We start from the raw sequence: 13,296 nt of genomic DNA, 5'->3' as shown, positions 1-13,296 counted from the left end.
ATCAAGAGTGTTCTCTGGAGCAGGCGCGAGATGGAGAAGATCCAGCTGCTTAGACTAGGGTCGATCAATTGTGTGTATAGTTTTGTAGGGACCGTTCGGTCATGTATATAATTTTGTATTAGGATAGAATTTTGTAAAGTTTTAAATTTATAGTTATTTTAGAATAACTATAAGTCAACTTTATTCCCCGTTCTACATTATTATTATTATTATTATTATTATTATTATTATTATTAATTTTTTTTTTGATGATTCATATATAGTGTTTAGCTATATTTTTGAGATGTTACGATGAATTATTGTTTTTAGTTATTAAGTTTGTGATATTTTATTTAGAATATTTATTATATTAAAATATGTGATGTTACATATAAGATTAACATTGTTTTTTACATTGTTTTATCTTATGAACTATAATATAATGATGTTATTTTTTCAAAATATTAAAAGATGTTTTTCATTGATGTTATGCTTTTCAGAACCTTTTCTGTGTATCATTGTTTTATTATTTATTTTCACTCAAGTCATAGATTCTCCCTTAAAAATAAATCAAATATATAAGACTTAGTCTCTAAAATTTTCTGGTCTAAAAGGAAACTTTTGACTCAAGAAATAACCTTTTCAGTTATGTGATAACTTTCTCCCTAAGTTATAGCCACCTAATTAAATTCTATTTAAAGAAGGAGATGGGATTTTATTAGACTACTTCTACCCTATACCTCATTAAAAACTAACAAAAACATGGAGAACAAAAAAAAACATTAAAACCATCCCATACCTTTCACAAAGGGGCATTTCATCATTAAAGTACAGAAAAAAAACATATAACTTAAATAATATAGAAAGAAAGGTCAAAATTACAGGAGAAAATTAATTTTTCCCTGTACTCACAACTTTATCATAACTATTTATTTTTTAGATTAGATTATATTATATCATAACTATTAACTATTTATATTATATTTAATTAAAATTTTCTCTTATAAATTTATAAAACATGCCTTTCAAGATTTCAGTAAATAATATATAACTTTTTAAGAAAATAAAATAATTATTTACATTAAAAGTATTCTGAGAATCAAAGAAACAGTTAGCTAATGTTAATTAAGAAAAGAAGTGGTTGCATAGAAGTTATCGTTCTACAATCAACAGAAAGTCAGATTTATATATACATATATTCAAAAAGTGTGTAATGGTTTTCATGACTACAAAATTGTTTTTATCCTTTTAGTCTCAACCACGCAAATCCACTTTCTAAGAACAAATATTAAAAGACTAATACAAATTTTATATCACTTTCATTTATTCAAAGTCATGCGTTTTGAAAATTTTATCTGACCAATCACATGCATAGTGGTATTTATAAATTATGTATGTTTTTATTATGTGGAATTTTATGTGTCAACAAGCAAAGTTGTCTTTGGCTCTTTATTTTTTATTATTTATTTCAATTGGTGTCTATTAAAATAAATACAAAGCAAATTCATTTACGTGCTACATGGTTATTCTTCAGGCAGGAATAAAAAAATAAAAAGTCACAAATAAATCATTTACTAAATACCTACTACTCTATACGTCTTGACTATGACACATATAACTTTTTTTTATTCATTTTATACTCTTTTTTTCTTTTTTTTTAAACTACAAAAGTGAACTCTGACTATTTTATCTTTATTAAGTTAATTAAATAAATATCAATGAATGTTATAGTATCCTTACTCTACGTTTAAATTTAAAAACAAAAACAGATACAAAACCGACACACAGACAATAAAAAGATTAAAAATAATAAATGTATTAAATATTCAATATTTTAATATTATTGTATATATGACCCTGGCTTAAAAAGAAAGTATTGTAAACTTTGATCAAAAGTAAAGTAAGATATTTCTGTTGTGATTTAATTATTAGTTTATTTGGCATTTATATTTAAAATTATTTATTTTATAAATAATGAATTTGTACTTGTACGTGTCGCGACTTCACCGTATTTGTTACAACGATGAATAAAAATGAAAAGGAAGAAAACGGTTTAATAAAAAGAAAATATTTTTTTAACAACTTCTATTACAATTTTTTTTAAATGATAATGTATAATTGATTCATTTTAAATATATTAATCAATAAAACAGTTACAGATAATTTATTTTTAAAAAAGTTGTTAACGTATTATGGTCCTAATAAAATATTATGATACAAAAATGGTTTGGAGGTGGTTTTGTTTGAGAATTACCTTTAACCAACATTATGGCTTTGAATAAAAAAGTGGAAAAAGACAAATATTATACTTAGTATATATGTAGTTCCTTAAAAACAGTGCACAGTCTAATTTGGTGGCGGGAAATATTACTTAAGGAAAACCTAATAAGGCTCCGTGTGTTTATTTAACATGTGGATATAGTAAATTTGGTGCTAAGTAGATGTGATGAAATGGAATGCACGTGGAAGAGACAACGTTTAGGAAGACAATAAATAATATAATGTTTTTTTAAGCGATGATTTTATGATATATAAATCGCATAAATGGTGGCACAGTATTGTTATACATCCAAAGAAAAAGAAAAGTGGGTGAAGGAAGAAGAAAATGGAGTCTGAAGCTCCTATTCACGTTCTCATGGTGTCCTACCCAGGACAAGGGCACGTAAACCCTCTCCTTAGACTTGCCAAGTTTCTTGCTGCTAAGGGTTTCTTTGTAACTTTCTCCACCGCCGACACGGTTGGCAAACTCATGCGAACGGCCAACGACATCTCTCACAAACAAGTCACTCCAGTTGGTGACGGTTTTCTCAAGTTCGAATTCTTTGACGATGGCGGCGTGACAAATAGTGATGGTTCCAAGAGAAGTCTCACTGACTTCAATGCTCAGGTTGAGCATTTTGGGAGGCAATATGTTTCCCAAGTGATCAAGGACCATGCCGATACACACCGCCCGATTTCATGCATCATAAACAACCCCTTTGTTCCATGGGTTTCTGATGTAGCTGCCGACCATGGTATTCCTTCTGCCGTCTTATGGGTTCAATCTGCTGCTGTCTTAACAGCTTACTATAGTTATTTCCACAAACTGCTACCTTTTCCTTCTCATGCCGATCCTTATCTTGATGTTCAATTGCCTTCTGTAGTCCTTAAGTACAATGAAGTTCCGGACTTTCTGCATCCTTTTAGTCCATATCAAGCTCTAGGGACAGTCATACTGGAACAGTTTAAGAACTTATCCAAGCCATTCTGTGTGCTGGTGGATAGTTTCGAGGAACTAGAAAGTGATTACATAAAGTATCTTTCAGAGTTTGTGAATATAAGACCCATTGGTCCTTTGTTCAAGATCCCAACAGCAACAGACACAAGTGATATCCGTGGTGATTTTTGGAAGAGTGATGATTGCATGGAGTGGTTGAACTCAAGGGCAGAGGCATCTGTGGTGTACATCTCCTTCGGGAGTATCGTGTGTCTGCCGCAAGAACAAGTGACGGAAATTGCACATGGATTATTGGACTCTCAAGTCTCGTTTTTGTGGGTTCTGAAACCACCTGGTATGGCGTTTGGGCTTCCGCCTTACGTTCTTCCTGATGGGTTCTTGGAGGAGACAAAAGAAAAGGGAAAAGTGGTGCAGTGGAGCCCACAAGAGGAAGTGTTGGGTCATGGTTCGGTGGCATGTTTTGTGACACACTGTGGTTGGAATTCTTCGATGGAAGGTGTAACATTGGGAGTGCCGATGTTGACATTTTCAGCATGGGGTGATCAGGTGACAAATGCAAAGTTCTTGGTGGATGTTTATGGGGTGGCCATTAAACTGGGTTATGGGCAGGCTGAAAAGAAACTGGTGAGCAGAGACGAGGTGAAGAAGCGCTTATTGGAAGCAACCGTAGGGCCAAAAGCAGAGGAGTTGAAGCAAAACGCGTTCAAGTGGAAGATGGCTGCGGAGGCCGCAGTGGCTCCGAATGGCTCCTCTGCCAGGAATCTTGATGCATTTCTCAAAGACATAAAAGAAGGTGGAGCTGTTAGGGTGAACGAGATATAAGTCTATTTCACATACTTCCATAGTTTATATCTTTGTTGCATGGGATAAGATAAATTAAATGAAACTGGCATTGTCAAACATACAAGCAAAATAAATTGGGAGAGTCACACGAATACAATTCTGATATATATTGAGTATTTATTTTCTTATTTCTCCCCTCTTATCACATTATGAATTCTATAAATCTATGATTTTCTCTTTGTAAATGTGTGTCAAGCGTGTGATGAATAATGAATATTTTTAATGTAAATATTTCATCTTTGGATCAATTATTTGGGTAGGCAAATACCTACTCCCAATTCCTTTAAAAAGATTCCTCTTTTAGGCAGATAAAACGACCTGTAGTCGTGTAACTTTGGACGATTGAACTTGTTGGTGAGTGGTTGTTGGTTTTTGGAACATGTTGGAGATGAACGTTGAATATTAGTACTTGAGTGATTCTTCCTACACCTCACTGTCTTCATTCTGCACCTCCAAATTTACTTCTTTGTTCTTCATTTAATAAAAAGTCAAAACTTAATTAATGAATTTATTTTTATTAACCACTAACCATTTTCCTAACTGCCAACCACAAAAATATTTTTTTGGTATAAACCTGAACCCTCAGGTGCGCCCTGTTCTTCGTTTTCACTATAGCAAGCATTGTTATTTTTCTTCACTTCTTTACTGTATATTGAGTTGGATTGAGTTGGTGGTTAAGATTCTCGGGTGGTGGTAGTGCTGGGTTTGTTGGGAGATTTGGAGATCTGCTGTGATATTGTTCGGCAAGAGGAAGAAGACACTGTGACATTGTTCGACGAGAGGAAAAAGACAGGTACGCGAATCTCGTAACCGCACTTCGAGGTGCGGAAAGCAGTGGCCGCACTTCGAAGTGCAATTTTTATTTTGTAGCCGCACTTTGAAGTGCGGTTTGTGATATGTATTTTTTTTTTATTTCATGCATGCTTTTTTTGTTTAATTTTTTTTTCTTTATTTCATGCATGTTTTTTTTATTTAATGATTTTTTAGTTATATTCCTGCAATGCCTTTTTTTTATGTTTTTTTATTATGTTATTATCTTTTATTTAAATTTCTTGTTTTATGTTATGATTTTTTATTTTAAATTTTTTGTTCATGGATTATGCTTAGTCATTAGGCAGATCGAAATAAATATATCCTAACGCAGATCGAAATCCGGTTATCCGCTTCCGCAGATCGAAATGCGGTTGTTTATCTATGCCGCAGATCGAACTGCGGTTTGTGCTTGCCGCAGATCGAACTGCGTTTCTCCTTGCCGCAGATCGAAATGCGGTTCGGTGCCCTTTCCGCACTTCCAACTGCGGACGTGCAACTCCAGCGAGCTTCAGTGACCGAACACGAGCCACGAACCGAACACGAAGCACATATTATAGCAAACAAAATTATAGCAGATGCAAGGCTACTAACCTGGACGCCAGATACACCTCAGATCTGTCAGGAAAACAACGGAGGAACGTATCGTGGCACGAAGTACGACTGAAAAAGCTAACGCAGCGAAGTCAAGATACAGGGAGACAACAATGGTAGAGAAGAGGACGACGGAGAGAAAAGGAGGGAGGAGACTCTTTGGAAAGGGGGTGTAGGTGTAGGGTTTGAGATGCGGCAGAAGAGTTAAAGTTTTACTAAACTTTTTAAAAATCCAAAATATTCTTCTCTCCTCGTTGACTGTAGCAAGGACATAATTGAAATTAAAATTTCTTTTGGAGGTGCAGGACGAGGGCCGTGAGGTGCAGGGAGAATGACTCTTAGTACTTTAGTTAATTTCCATCCACTTGAAGACAAAATAGGCTTAACCATCAAAGGGCAACAGATGAACTATAGAGGTTATTGAAGTCTGAATAATGATCCTTGGAGACTCTCGAAAATGCAATTATATGGTGGCCCTTCAACAAATTATTTTGTTTTTCCAACTCAATTATTTTTAAACAAAAGTTTATTTTCTAAATTAACACATTAGCCTTAAAAATAAATTATTCAAATAGTTTTTTACATGTCAAAACATCATCTTTCTTCCCTGTGTGGGAGTTTCTTTTCGACGACTTTGACTTAAGACATAAATAAAAATGGCTATACAAAAATATAAAAATGATGATGTAACAATATTTTTTTTTATGTAGAACCAGTTGAGAACCCTTAACCTTTTCATAAAATATAATGGTAATAGCATTTGAATTAACTAATAATAATATTTTGACTAATAATTAAGTGATGCTCAGATGATAGTATAGCTAATATTGATTATCAATATATTACTACTCTATGAAGATGGTAGGACCATGACAATATATAATAAATTAAACATAATTGAGTGGTTTCATGATTTTTTTTTCAGTTACTAAGGTTATTTGTGTCATAATTTAGCATGTAAATTTTGTTAACCTCGATTGTCCACTACACTAATAATTAACTATTGGTTTTATGCTTATATGTTTTCTTTATTATTTTAATTATACTCTTAATAAATGTATTTAGTTACAAATTTAATTAAACCCTAAAATTATTAAGATGAATGCAAAATTTTATAAATTTTAGTTAGTGTATTACTTTTTGTTCAAAATAATTTCAATAAAATTAAGTTAACATATTATTGACTTATTACATACTATTCCATATATAATTAACTTAATAAATTTACATGATTCTAACTTTATTTAAATTCTTAAAATGTTAAAAATATTGTTGAAGAATTAGGTAATTTAATTAATGAATTAATTAATTAATTAATTTTAATTTTATATTTTTTAAGTGAAAACCTATCAAAATTAAGTTTTCCAAAACTAAATTTCAATATATTTTTTAATACAGAGAGAGAAAAATGACAACACAATTTGACACTCCATAAAATGAATTATGTGCTCAATAAAAATAAATTGTGTTATCTTAGTAACTTTGCTGATACAGTGTAAAAGTTATTTGCAAACTGTGGCAACGGGGAGAAAACCTCCCAATCATTATAATATACTTTATAAAAACTGGTCTCAACTTTTTTCACTGAACGTTTTCAATCTTTATATATTGAAAAATATTTTTTTAAAAACGTTTTTTGACAACTTTTTTTTACAAGCTGTGATAACTTTACTTTATTTCAAATATACATACAAATTACATAGTCTATTGTGAAAAAATTGTTAAAAAAAAAAATTGTTAACTTGTCATAGTACTTATATATAGTACTTATATATTTGCTATTATGAACGTCGTTCGCTTTATCAATGGGCGGAAGGCAGACCTAAATGGCAAAGGGTGTTTCTTCCTACACCCCATCAAATTTCATCTCGTATCCCATCACAGGTTTCTGGAAATTTTAATCTGGGTGAGATAGTGTCTTCCGTATTTCCGGAATTAGTCTAGTGTGTTCCGGAGGGAAATCAAAATCCAGTTTGATAGGGTGTTGGAAGAAATCTGACGGGGGTGCAGGAAACATCCAATGGCAAATTGTGACCACGCAATGCCAATTTTCATGGATCTGTAAATTCTTTACACAGAGAATACAGGTGGGGTGGAGTGGAGTGGACTCCACCCACACAATATTAACATTTTGACTATACAGAAAGTCTAATACTTTATGAACCCACAGACTATTGTATTACATCCATCGTGCCGGAAGGAAGCAAACTTTACATGCTAGTAAATTTTCCGGTTGACTTGAAAAAACTAATCATAGGGTCATAAAGATCTTGTTTTGCTTGCAAGCTTAAAATGAAGTCAACATGACCGTAGTTTTCAAGATAAATCACCTCCGGTGTGGATCGCAATTCCTTGAGTGTGTGCTGGAAATCAGCTATATCTGCTAAAGCATCGTTTCCACCGTAAGCCATCCACAGAGGCAATGATTTGGGTATACGGCTAAGGTCGAACTTTGGTGGTTTGAACTTGCCGTACTCTATCATGTTTTTTAGCTGTCCATAATCATATTTGGAAAAGGTTCCCTTGCGGATCACTGGTGAACAAACGAGGTCATCAGAGACAATCATTAAGAAGAATAATGGCACATAAAATGAATATTGATTTCTAGACCAACAAAAAAATGTATTAAAAAGCCAGGGTGAAAGTAGGTAAACAATTGAAACGTCAATACAGAAATTTCTAACTAGAAGTTCAAACGACATGCTCTTGGAATATCATCAGATATTTAATAACATCACCTAAGCCTTTTTCCCACTTAGCAGGACCGGTTACACGGGCCATTAAATACCCTAATAATTAAACATGTGATAAAAGAATTTCAGTGCACTCATCTGCTGGTTCACCACCAGTTAAGAAGGAAGTGATGGCAGTGGCTAGTCAGTGAGAATTTTTGTACAGGTATGGTCTTTGGCAAGATTAAGAATGTCAAAAACATCATAAGCGTGTATCCCATGCTCGTAACGGAATATAGATAACCAAAAGAAGAAAATATAGCAGAACTTGCATAGCTAATCTACTAGTAAGTTTGTAAATAACAAGCACTACTTTGACGCATATTGCCCAGTATTACGAAGGTGATCAATACTATTCACCAAGAGGTAAACAATACTATCAAACAAAAAAATAAACCAACAAAAATTATGATTGACTTTTAGACTAATTATCAAATTCATTTCCCTGGCTAATGTACACAACAAAACCTTGTTTCCACAGTTCAGACTTATTTTCCAATATTTCGTATTCCATCCCTATAAAGGCCAGTTTAGCTATTTGGCATCATGCAAATGCTATGATTATTATTAGACAGGATCAGAGGGTAGTCTCTGATGATAAGAAATACTTGTATACATAAGTAAGAACAACAACATTAACACATACATGGGAATTGGGACAGAAAGAAAGTGTCATTAAAGGCTCAAATGAAGATAATGAAGCATACTCTGGAAAAGGTGGTTCAAGTTTTTGGTGGATGATGGATGAGGTTCTTGTTCAAGATAAAACTCCACACGTGACTCGTTGAAGCAACAATTCTTCCCTGTCATTTCATCAAAGTGTCTTGAGTAGAAGTATTTGTCAAAAAAGAAAGGAAAAAAACACAGCAAAACTATTCAAACTTGTTGAATGACCTAAAAGAGCAACTTCTCACTAAATTGGTCAAAATGAGTAAACGAAATAGTTAATATGTTAGCAGACTACATCTATTAGCTCAAATAGAGAGAGAATATGCTTTCACAAGGCCATCAATGTAACCAGATCTGAACAGTTTAATCACCATATCGATTTTCAGGTCAATTCAGAGAACCAAGAGCAGTGGCACGAATTATTTTTAAGCGAAGATAGTTTTCAAGCTGATACAACAATAGAAGAAAGACACTTAATTGGGTATTTTACTCTGATATCTTATCCTTGAAAACTTTCCCTATCCTGATTATATGATTTTGGTGCATCTCAATAACAGATAATGGCATAACACATAAGGATTCCCACACAAAATCCAAACGCAATACACTGAGATACAAAATTCAAATTCATACATGACAATAATTTAATAATTCCAACTTTCAATTACCATACTGATAATTTTGTGATTAGTAAAAATAAAAAATTAGATAGTTGTAAACTTTCACACTCTGACTCTCCGGCAAAGCATGTCTCTTGCTACACAATATTGACAAAACAAGATAAATATAATAATTTAGAGCATTATGAAACAGAAAAGCAAATGAGAAATTGATAGAAACAAACTTCATTCTACAAATGGCATGAAAATAGGAGAAAAAATTGTCTTAGAAGAGTTTTCCTTCGACACAGAGTTTCCTCTTCCACACAATCTTCGTAATATGCTTTGGATGAATCCTTCCATCCTCATTCCCACTATTTTACAAACAGATATCTTCTGAAAAACTCTCCCCGACTATTCGTCGCATCCCTTCTGTCCTAACAGAGAGGGCTCACCCCCTTCATGCTCTAGACTAGAGGATACAGATTTCACACAACATCCAACTCAATGATCCATCAATTTAAACAGAGTAGGCAGACAGAGTTTACGAATTCAGAAATTTGCAAATCTTTTATTTGGACCAAGTTGAACTCCCTCGCAAACTCCGAAGTGTTTCAAACTATAAGTTCCTGACACTTGGACATAGGAAGTATCATGGTTGCTGTGACAAATCAACTTATTTTAACTAAGTGCTGACACTTTAATGAGGTATGGGCGGAAAAAAGATTGAGAAATCCTTTCAAGATGCATAAAGAAAGCAATTGTCTTTGTCTTTCTATGTCATATACACTCGTCTATTTATGAATCAGCGAGACAAGATGACTCAGCTCCACTAATGGATAACTAGACAAACGTACGACAGATCTAACAGAAAACAAAGAAATCAATCCGTTTTACTTTTAGTCCTCCCACCGACAATGGTAACAGAGAACTCCACGATATAGAGAATATTATTTGGATAGAACAGACGGTTTAGCTCTATCAAAGACACAATAGAGTGGAGTTGTCATAATTGAATATGGCAATAATATTCTCAACAAACAGCTAAATTCAGCATAAAAATTCACAGCCTTGCTCGTGAACTCTGAATCAAATACTTCTCTGAAATTAAGAATCATAGACTGAGCCAGTGTGAAAGACATGAACCTGTTATGGATGAGAGCATGTTATTGCAACTTAGGCGGGTATCGCATAAGGAAACCAAGAGATTGGCCCCCCATTCGCTGAAAAAGAAATGGGAAAAACAATAAATTGAACATTTGCTAAAGTAAAATTTATGAACACAAGAAAAAGAAAAGGAGAAAAATGTAAAACCTTTTGAAGTTTAGTTGATGAATACCCATGGAAAGAATCATCTGAGAAAAAGCAGTAATCATATCAAGGACCATTTCTACAGTGAAACTTAATAGAACAAAGCAAGAAATACCTTATCAACGTGCATTTTAACCATTCTAAGTACAAGAGGTGCACTGATATGATCCAAGTATGATATTGGAGATAGAAGAGCTGCTGCCTCAACCTTTTCTACTATCTCCGGTTGAGTGAAGGCAGCAAAAGATATAATTGTCCCCTATGAAGCATGGGAAACATAAAAAACGTATGCTATATAACAACCCCTAAATAACAGGTGAAAAGGGCAATGTCAACAATAATAAGTACCTGCGAATGCCCAACTACAAATATCTTTGAGTTTGTTACTGAATTGATGTAATTGATCATTTCTGCAACATCATACAGGGCTAATTCCTGCCAGCTCCAATCCCAGAATTTCTACAAAGGAATCAACCCAAGTTGAATTGGTCACACATCACAGACAAGGTGAAATGTAATACAAAGTTAACTAAATATTTCAGTACCGAACTTCCAATTCTAAATTTTCTGTTTTATCAAATACATCCTTTGTCACTCTATATAGAAAAGAAGAGTGCCTCTCCTTTCATCTTAATGTTTCTCCAATGGTTTACATTTATAAAAAACATCGGCTCCACTTGATGAAAATAATAAAACAAAAAAATTATCACAAACAAATAACTGACACTCAATGAATTTTATAACACGAAGGATGAGATAAACTATGCACCTTATTCTTCTCCGACAAAGATATATGCCCATGGCTCCAACGTGTCCCACGCACATTTCCTACCCAAACATCAAAACCATGATCTGCAAGTATGAAGCCAAGTGATTGGTCGGGAGTGTTTAGAAACCATGCGTCACCAGCCTGATCGCATCGACAAATCACTGCTTAGATTCAATCAAACATTTTCAAACTCAAAAATGAGTTCCTCACCATCAAGTGTTAGAGAACCCTCCTATTAAAAAAGTCAAAGGTTAAAACGTGATACAAATGTCTCGACCTGAATATATCCTAAGTAGTCCTCAAGGTAATAATGATATAAGTTAGCTCTCAAGCATTGAACATCAATCGTTTCAGTTCCTAAACTGATATATTTTACTAACTTTAGATACTTGGGAGCCTACTTAGAATGATTTGCAGGAGTCAATGAACTACTTGCATAATTCTTTTTTACCATAAAAGAACCCCGTAGGAGAGTGGGTAATAATCTAAGATTAAATTGAGCGTTTATTCATTTCAAATTTGGTTGTAAAGAAGAAATGTTTACAACTATCCCACACACAGCCCAAGAACTGTGCAAATATAGAACTGAACTGCAGTTACATAACCATTTGGAAACTTCCTAAAATCAAATCAACCACCGAGCCTTTTGGATCTTCAGCGGTAAAAGAAAAAAAAAACAGTGGAGACTTATAACAGACCGTGAAATCCTTGAGTCAAAAGCCAATCGAATCAATATGAGAAACAGAATGGAGAAATTAAAAACCAAAAAATGAAATTGGATGTGATCGACAGAAGCAAGCAAGCAAGCATCATATTGCAGTTGAGTCAACGCATTTTTTGCGTGGAAAGCGAAGAGTAAAATTAGAAAGTGACCATGAATAAGCCATGCAGAAGCAGAACCGGAGGACCTCGTTCTCCACGGTTCCTAAGACGAAGAGAAGAAGAAGATACGCGCTGAAGACCTAACAAGAAGCCGTCCTTCGTTTGAGTCTAAGAGTAACAAAAAAAAGCAAAGGAGTTGGTCATTCAATTTTCAGATTAAATGAAAAGAGAAAAGGAATATGCTATTACGATGGAAAGTCAGAAGAAGTTTATTCAGAAGAGAAAGATTGTAGGTACCGTATATTCGGAACAGGGGTAACCGGAGGGGATAATGAGCTCTTGGCACAGCGTGGGTTGCTGTTTTTGGTGGCTACCACCGCCGTCGAAGCTGAGAACGGGCTTTCCATTTCCGAAGAGTATGGAGAGTGTTATGGCGAGAGTAGGGAAGAACCTCTGAATCCTCATCATTCCCCAAATGCATCCACCTGTGATCCTCTGCTCTGCTGCAACTCTCACTCATATATTGCTTCTGGGTTCGACCATTCACAATCTACCACGCGCCCCTCCCAGCGCGTTTTTCTCAGAACTTGCAGGTAAACTGTAAGAAACATCGCAGCTCTCAATTCAGAATCATAACTGTTTATCAGTCTGTCTCACTGATACGTGCCACAGGGTTAACGTATCATTCGCTCTATATCTTCATTTTTTATTTTTTACAGTTAAAATATTGTTTTTTATATTTAAAATATATTCAGTTTAATTTCTTGATTTTGAAAACATTATTTTTTAGCCTGTACAGTTTAAATTGGTAAAACTAAAATAATTACCTATATATCTAAAATAAATTTTCATTAAATGATGTAAACATCATACAATATTAATTTTTTTTAATATTAAGAACTTTGGTATACTTCAGAACATACAACTGTACAGGTAAGAAATTAGGTGTTG

General features: G+C 33.8%; 2 protein-coding genes across 2 annotated transcripts; one reads left to right on the top strand and one right to left on the bottom strand.

The window, feature by feature from the left end:
• Positions 1-2,522: 2,522 nt before the first annotated feature.
• LOC108322570 (gallate 1-beta-glucosyltransferase) lies at positions 2,523-4,167 on the top strand. Its single transcript, XM_017554705.2, has one exon. It carries the CDS (start codon positions 2,585-2,587, stop codon positions 4,016-4,018), a length of 1,434 nt encoding a protein of 477 aa, XP_017410194.1. The 5' UTR covers positions 2,523-2,584; the 3' UTR covers positions 4,019-4,167.
• A 3,304-nt stretch (positions 4,168-7,471) lies between these two features.
• On the bottom strand, positions 7,472-12,943 carry LOC108322574 (triacylglycerol lipase 1). The gene is made up of 9 exons (XM_017554709.2): positions 12,643-12,943; positions 12,397-12,513; positions 11,524-11,664; positions 11,103-11,213; positions 10,870-11,013; positions 10,758-10,798; positions 10,590-10,666; positions 8,883-8,978; positions 7,472-7,976 (listed from the first exon to the last, which is right to left on the bottom strand). Exons 1-9 carry the CDS (start codon positions 12,811-12,813, stop codon positions 7,654-7,656), a joined length of 1,221 nt encoding a protein of 406 aa, XP_017410198.1. The 5' UTR covers positions 12,814-12,943; the 3' UTR covers positions 7,472-7,653.
• Between the last annotated feature and the right edge of the window lie 353 nt (positions 12,944-13,296).

Source organism: Vigna angularis, chromosome 3 (genome assembly GCF_016808095.1).
Source record: "Vigna angularis cultivar LongXiaoDou No.4 chromosome 3, ASM1680809v1, whole genome shotgun sequence".
NCBI lineage: Eukaryota > Viridiplantae > Streptophyta > Magnoliopsida > Fabales > Fabaceae > Vigna > Vigna angularis.
Note: the sequence above shows the minus strand (reverse complement) of the source record. Positions and strands in the feature narration are given on the sequence as shown.

Coding starts and splice junctions, on each gene's coding strand:
- LOC108322570 (XM_017554705.2), top strand. CDS start 2,585: ATGGAGTCTGAAGCTCCTATTCACGTTCTCATGGTGTCCTACCCAGGA.
- LOC108322574 (XM_017554709.2), bottom strand. CDS start 12,813: ATGATGAGGATTCAGAGGTTCTTCCCTACTCTCGCCATAACACTCTCC. Junction 10,667..10,757: donor CATCAACTAAACTTCAAAAG/GTTTTACATTTT, acceptor TTTCTTTTTCAG/CGAATGGGGGGCCAATCTCT. Junction 7,977..8,882: donor CTTGAACCACCTTTTCCAGA/GTATGCTTCATT, acceptor TTTGTTCACCAG/TGATCCGCAAGGGAACCTTT.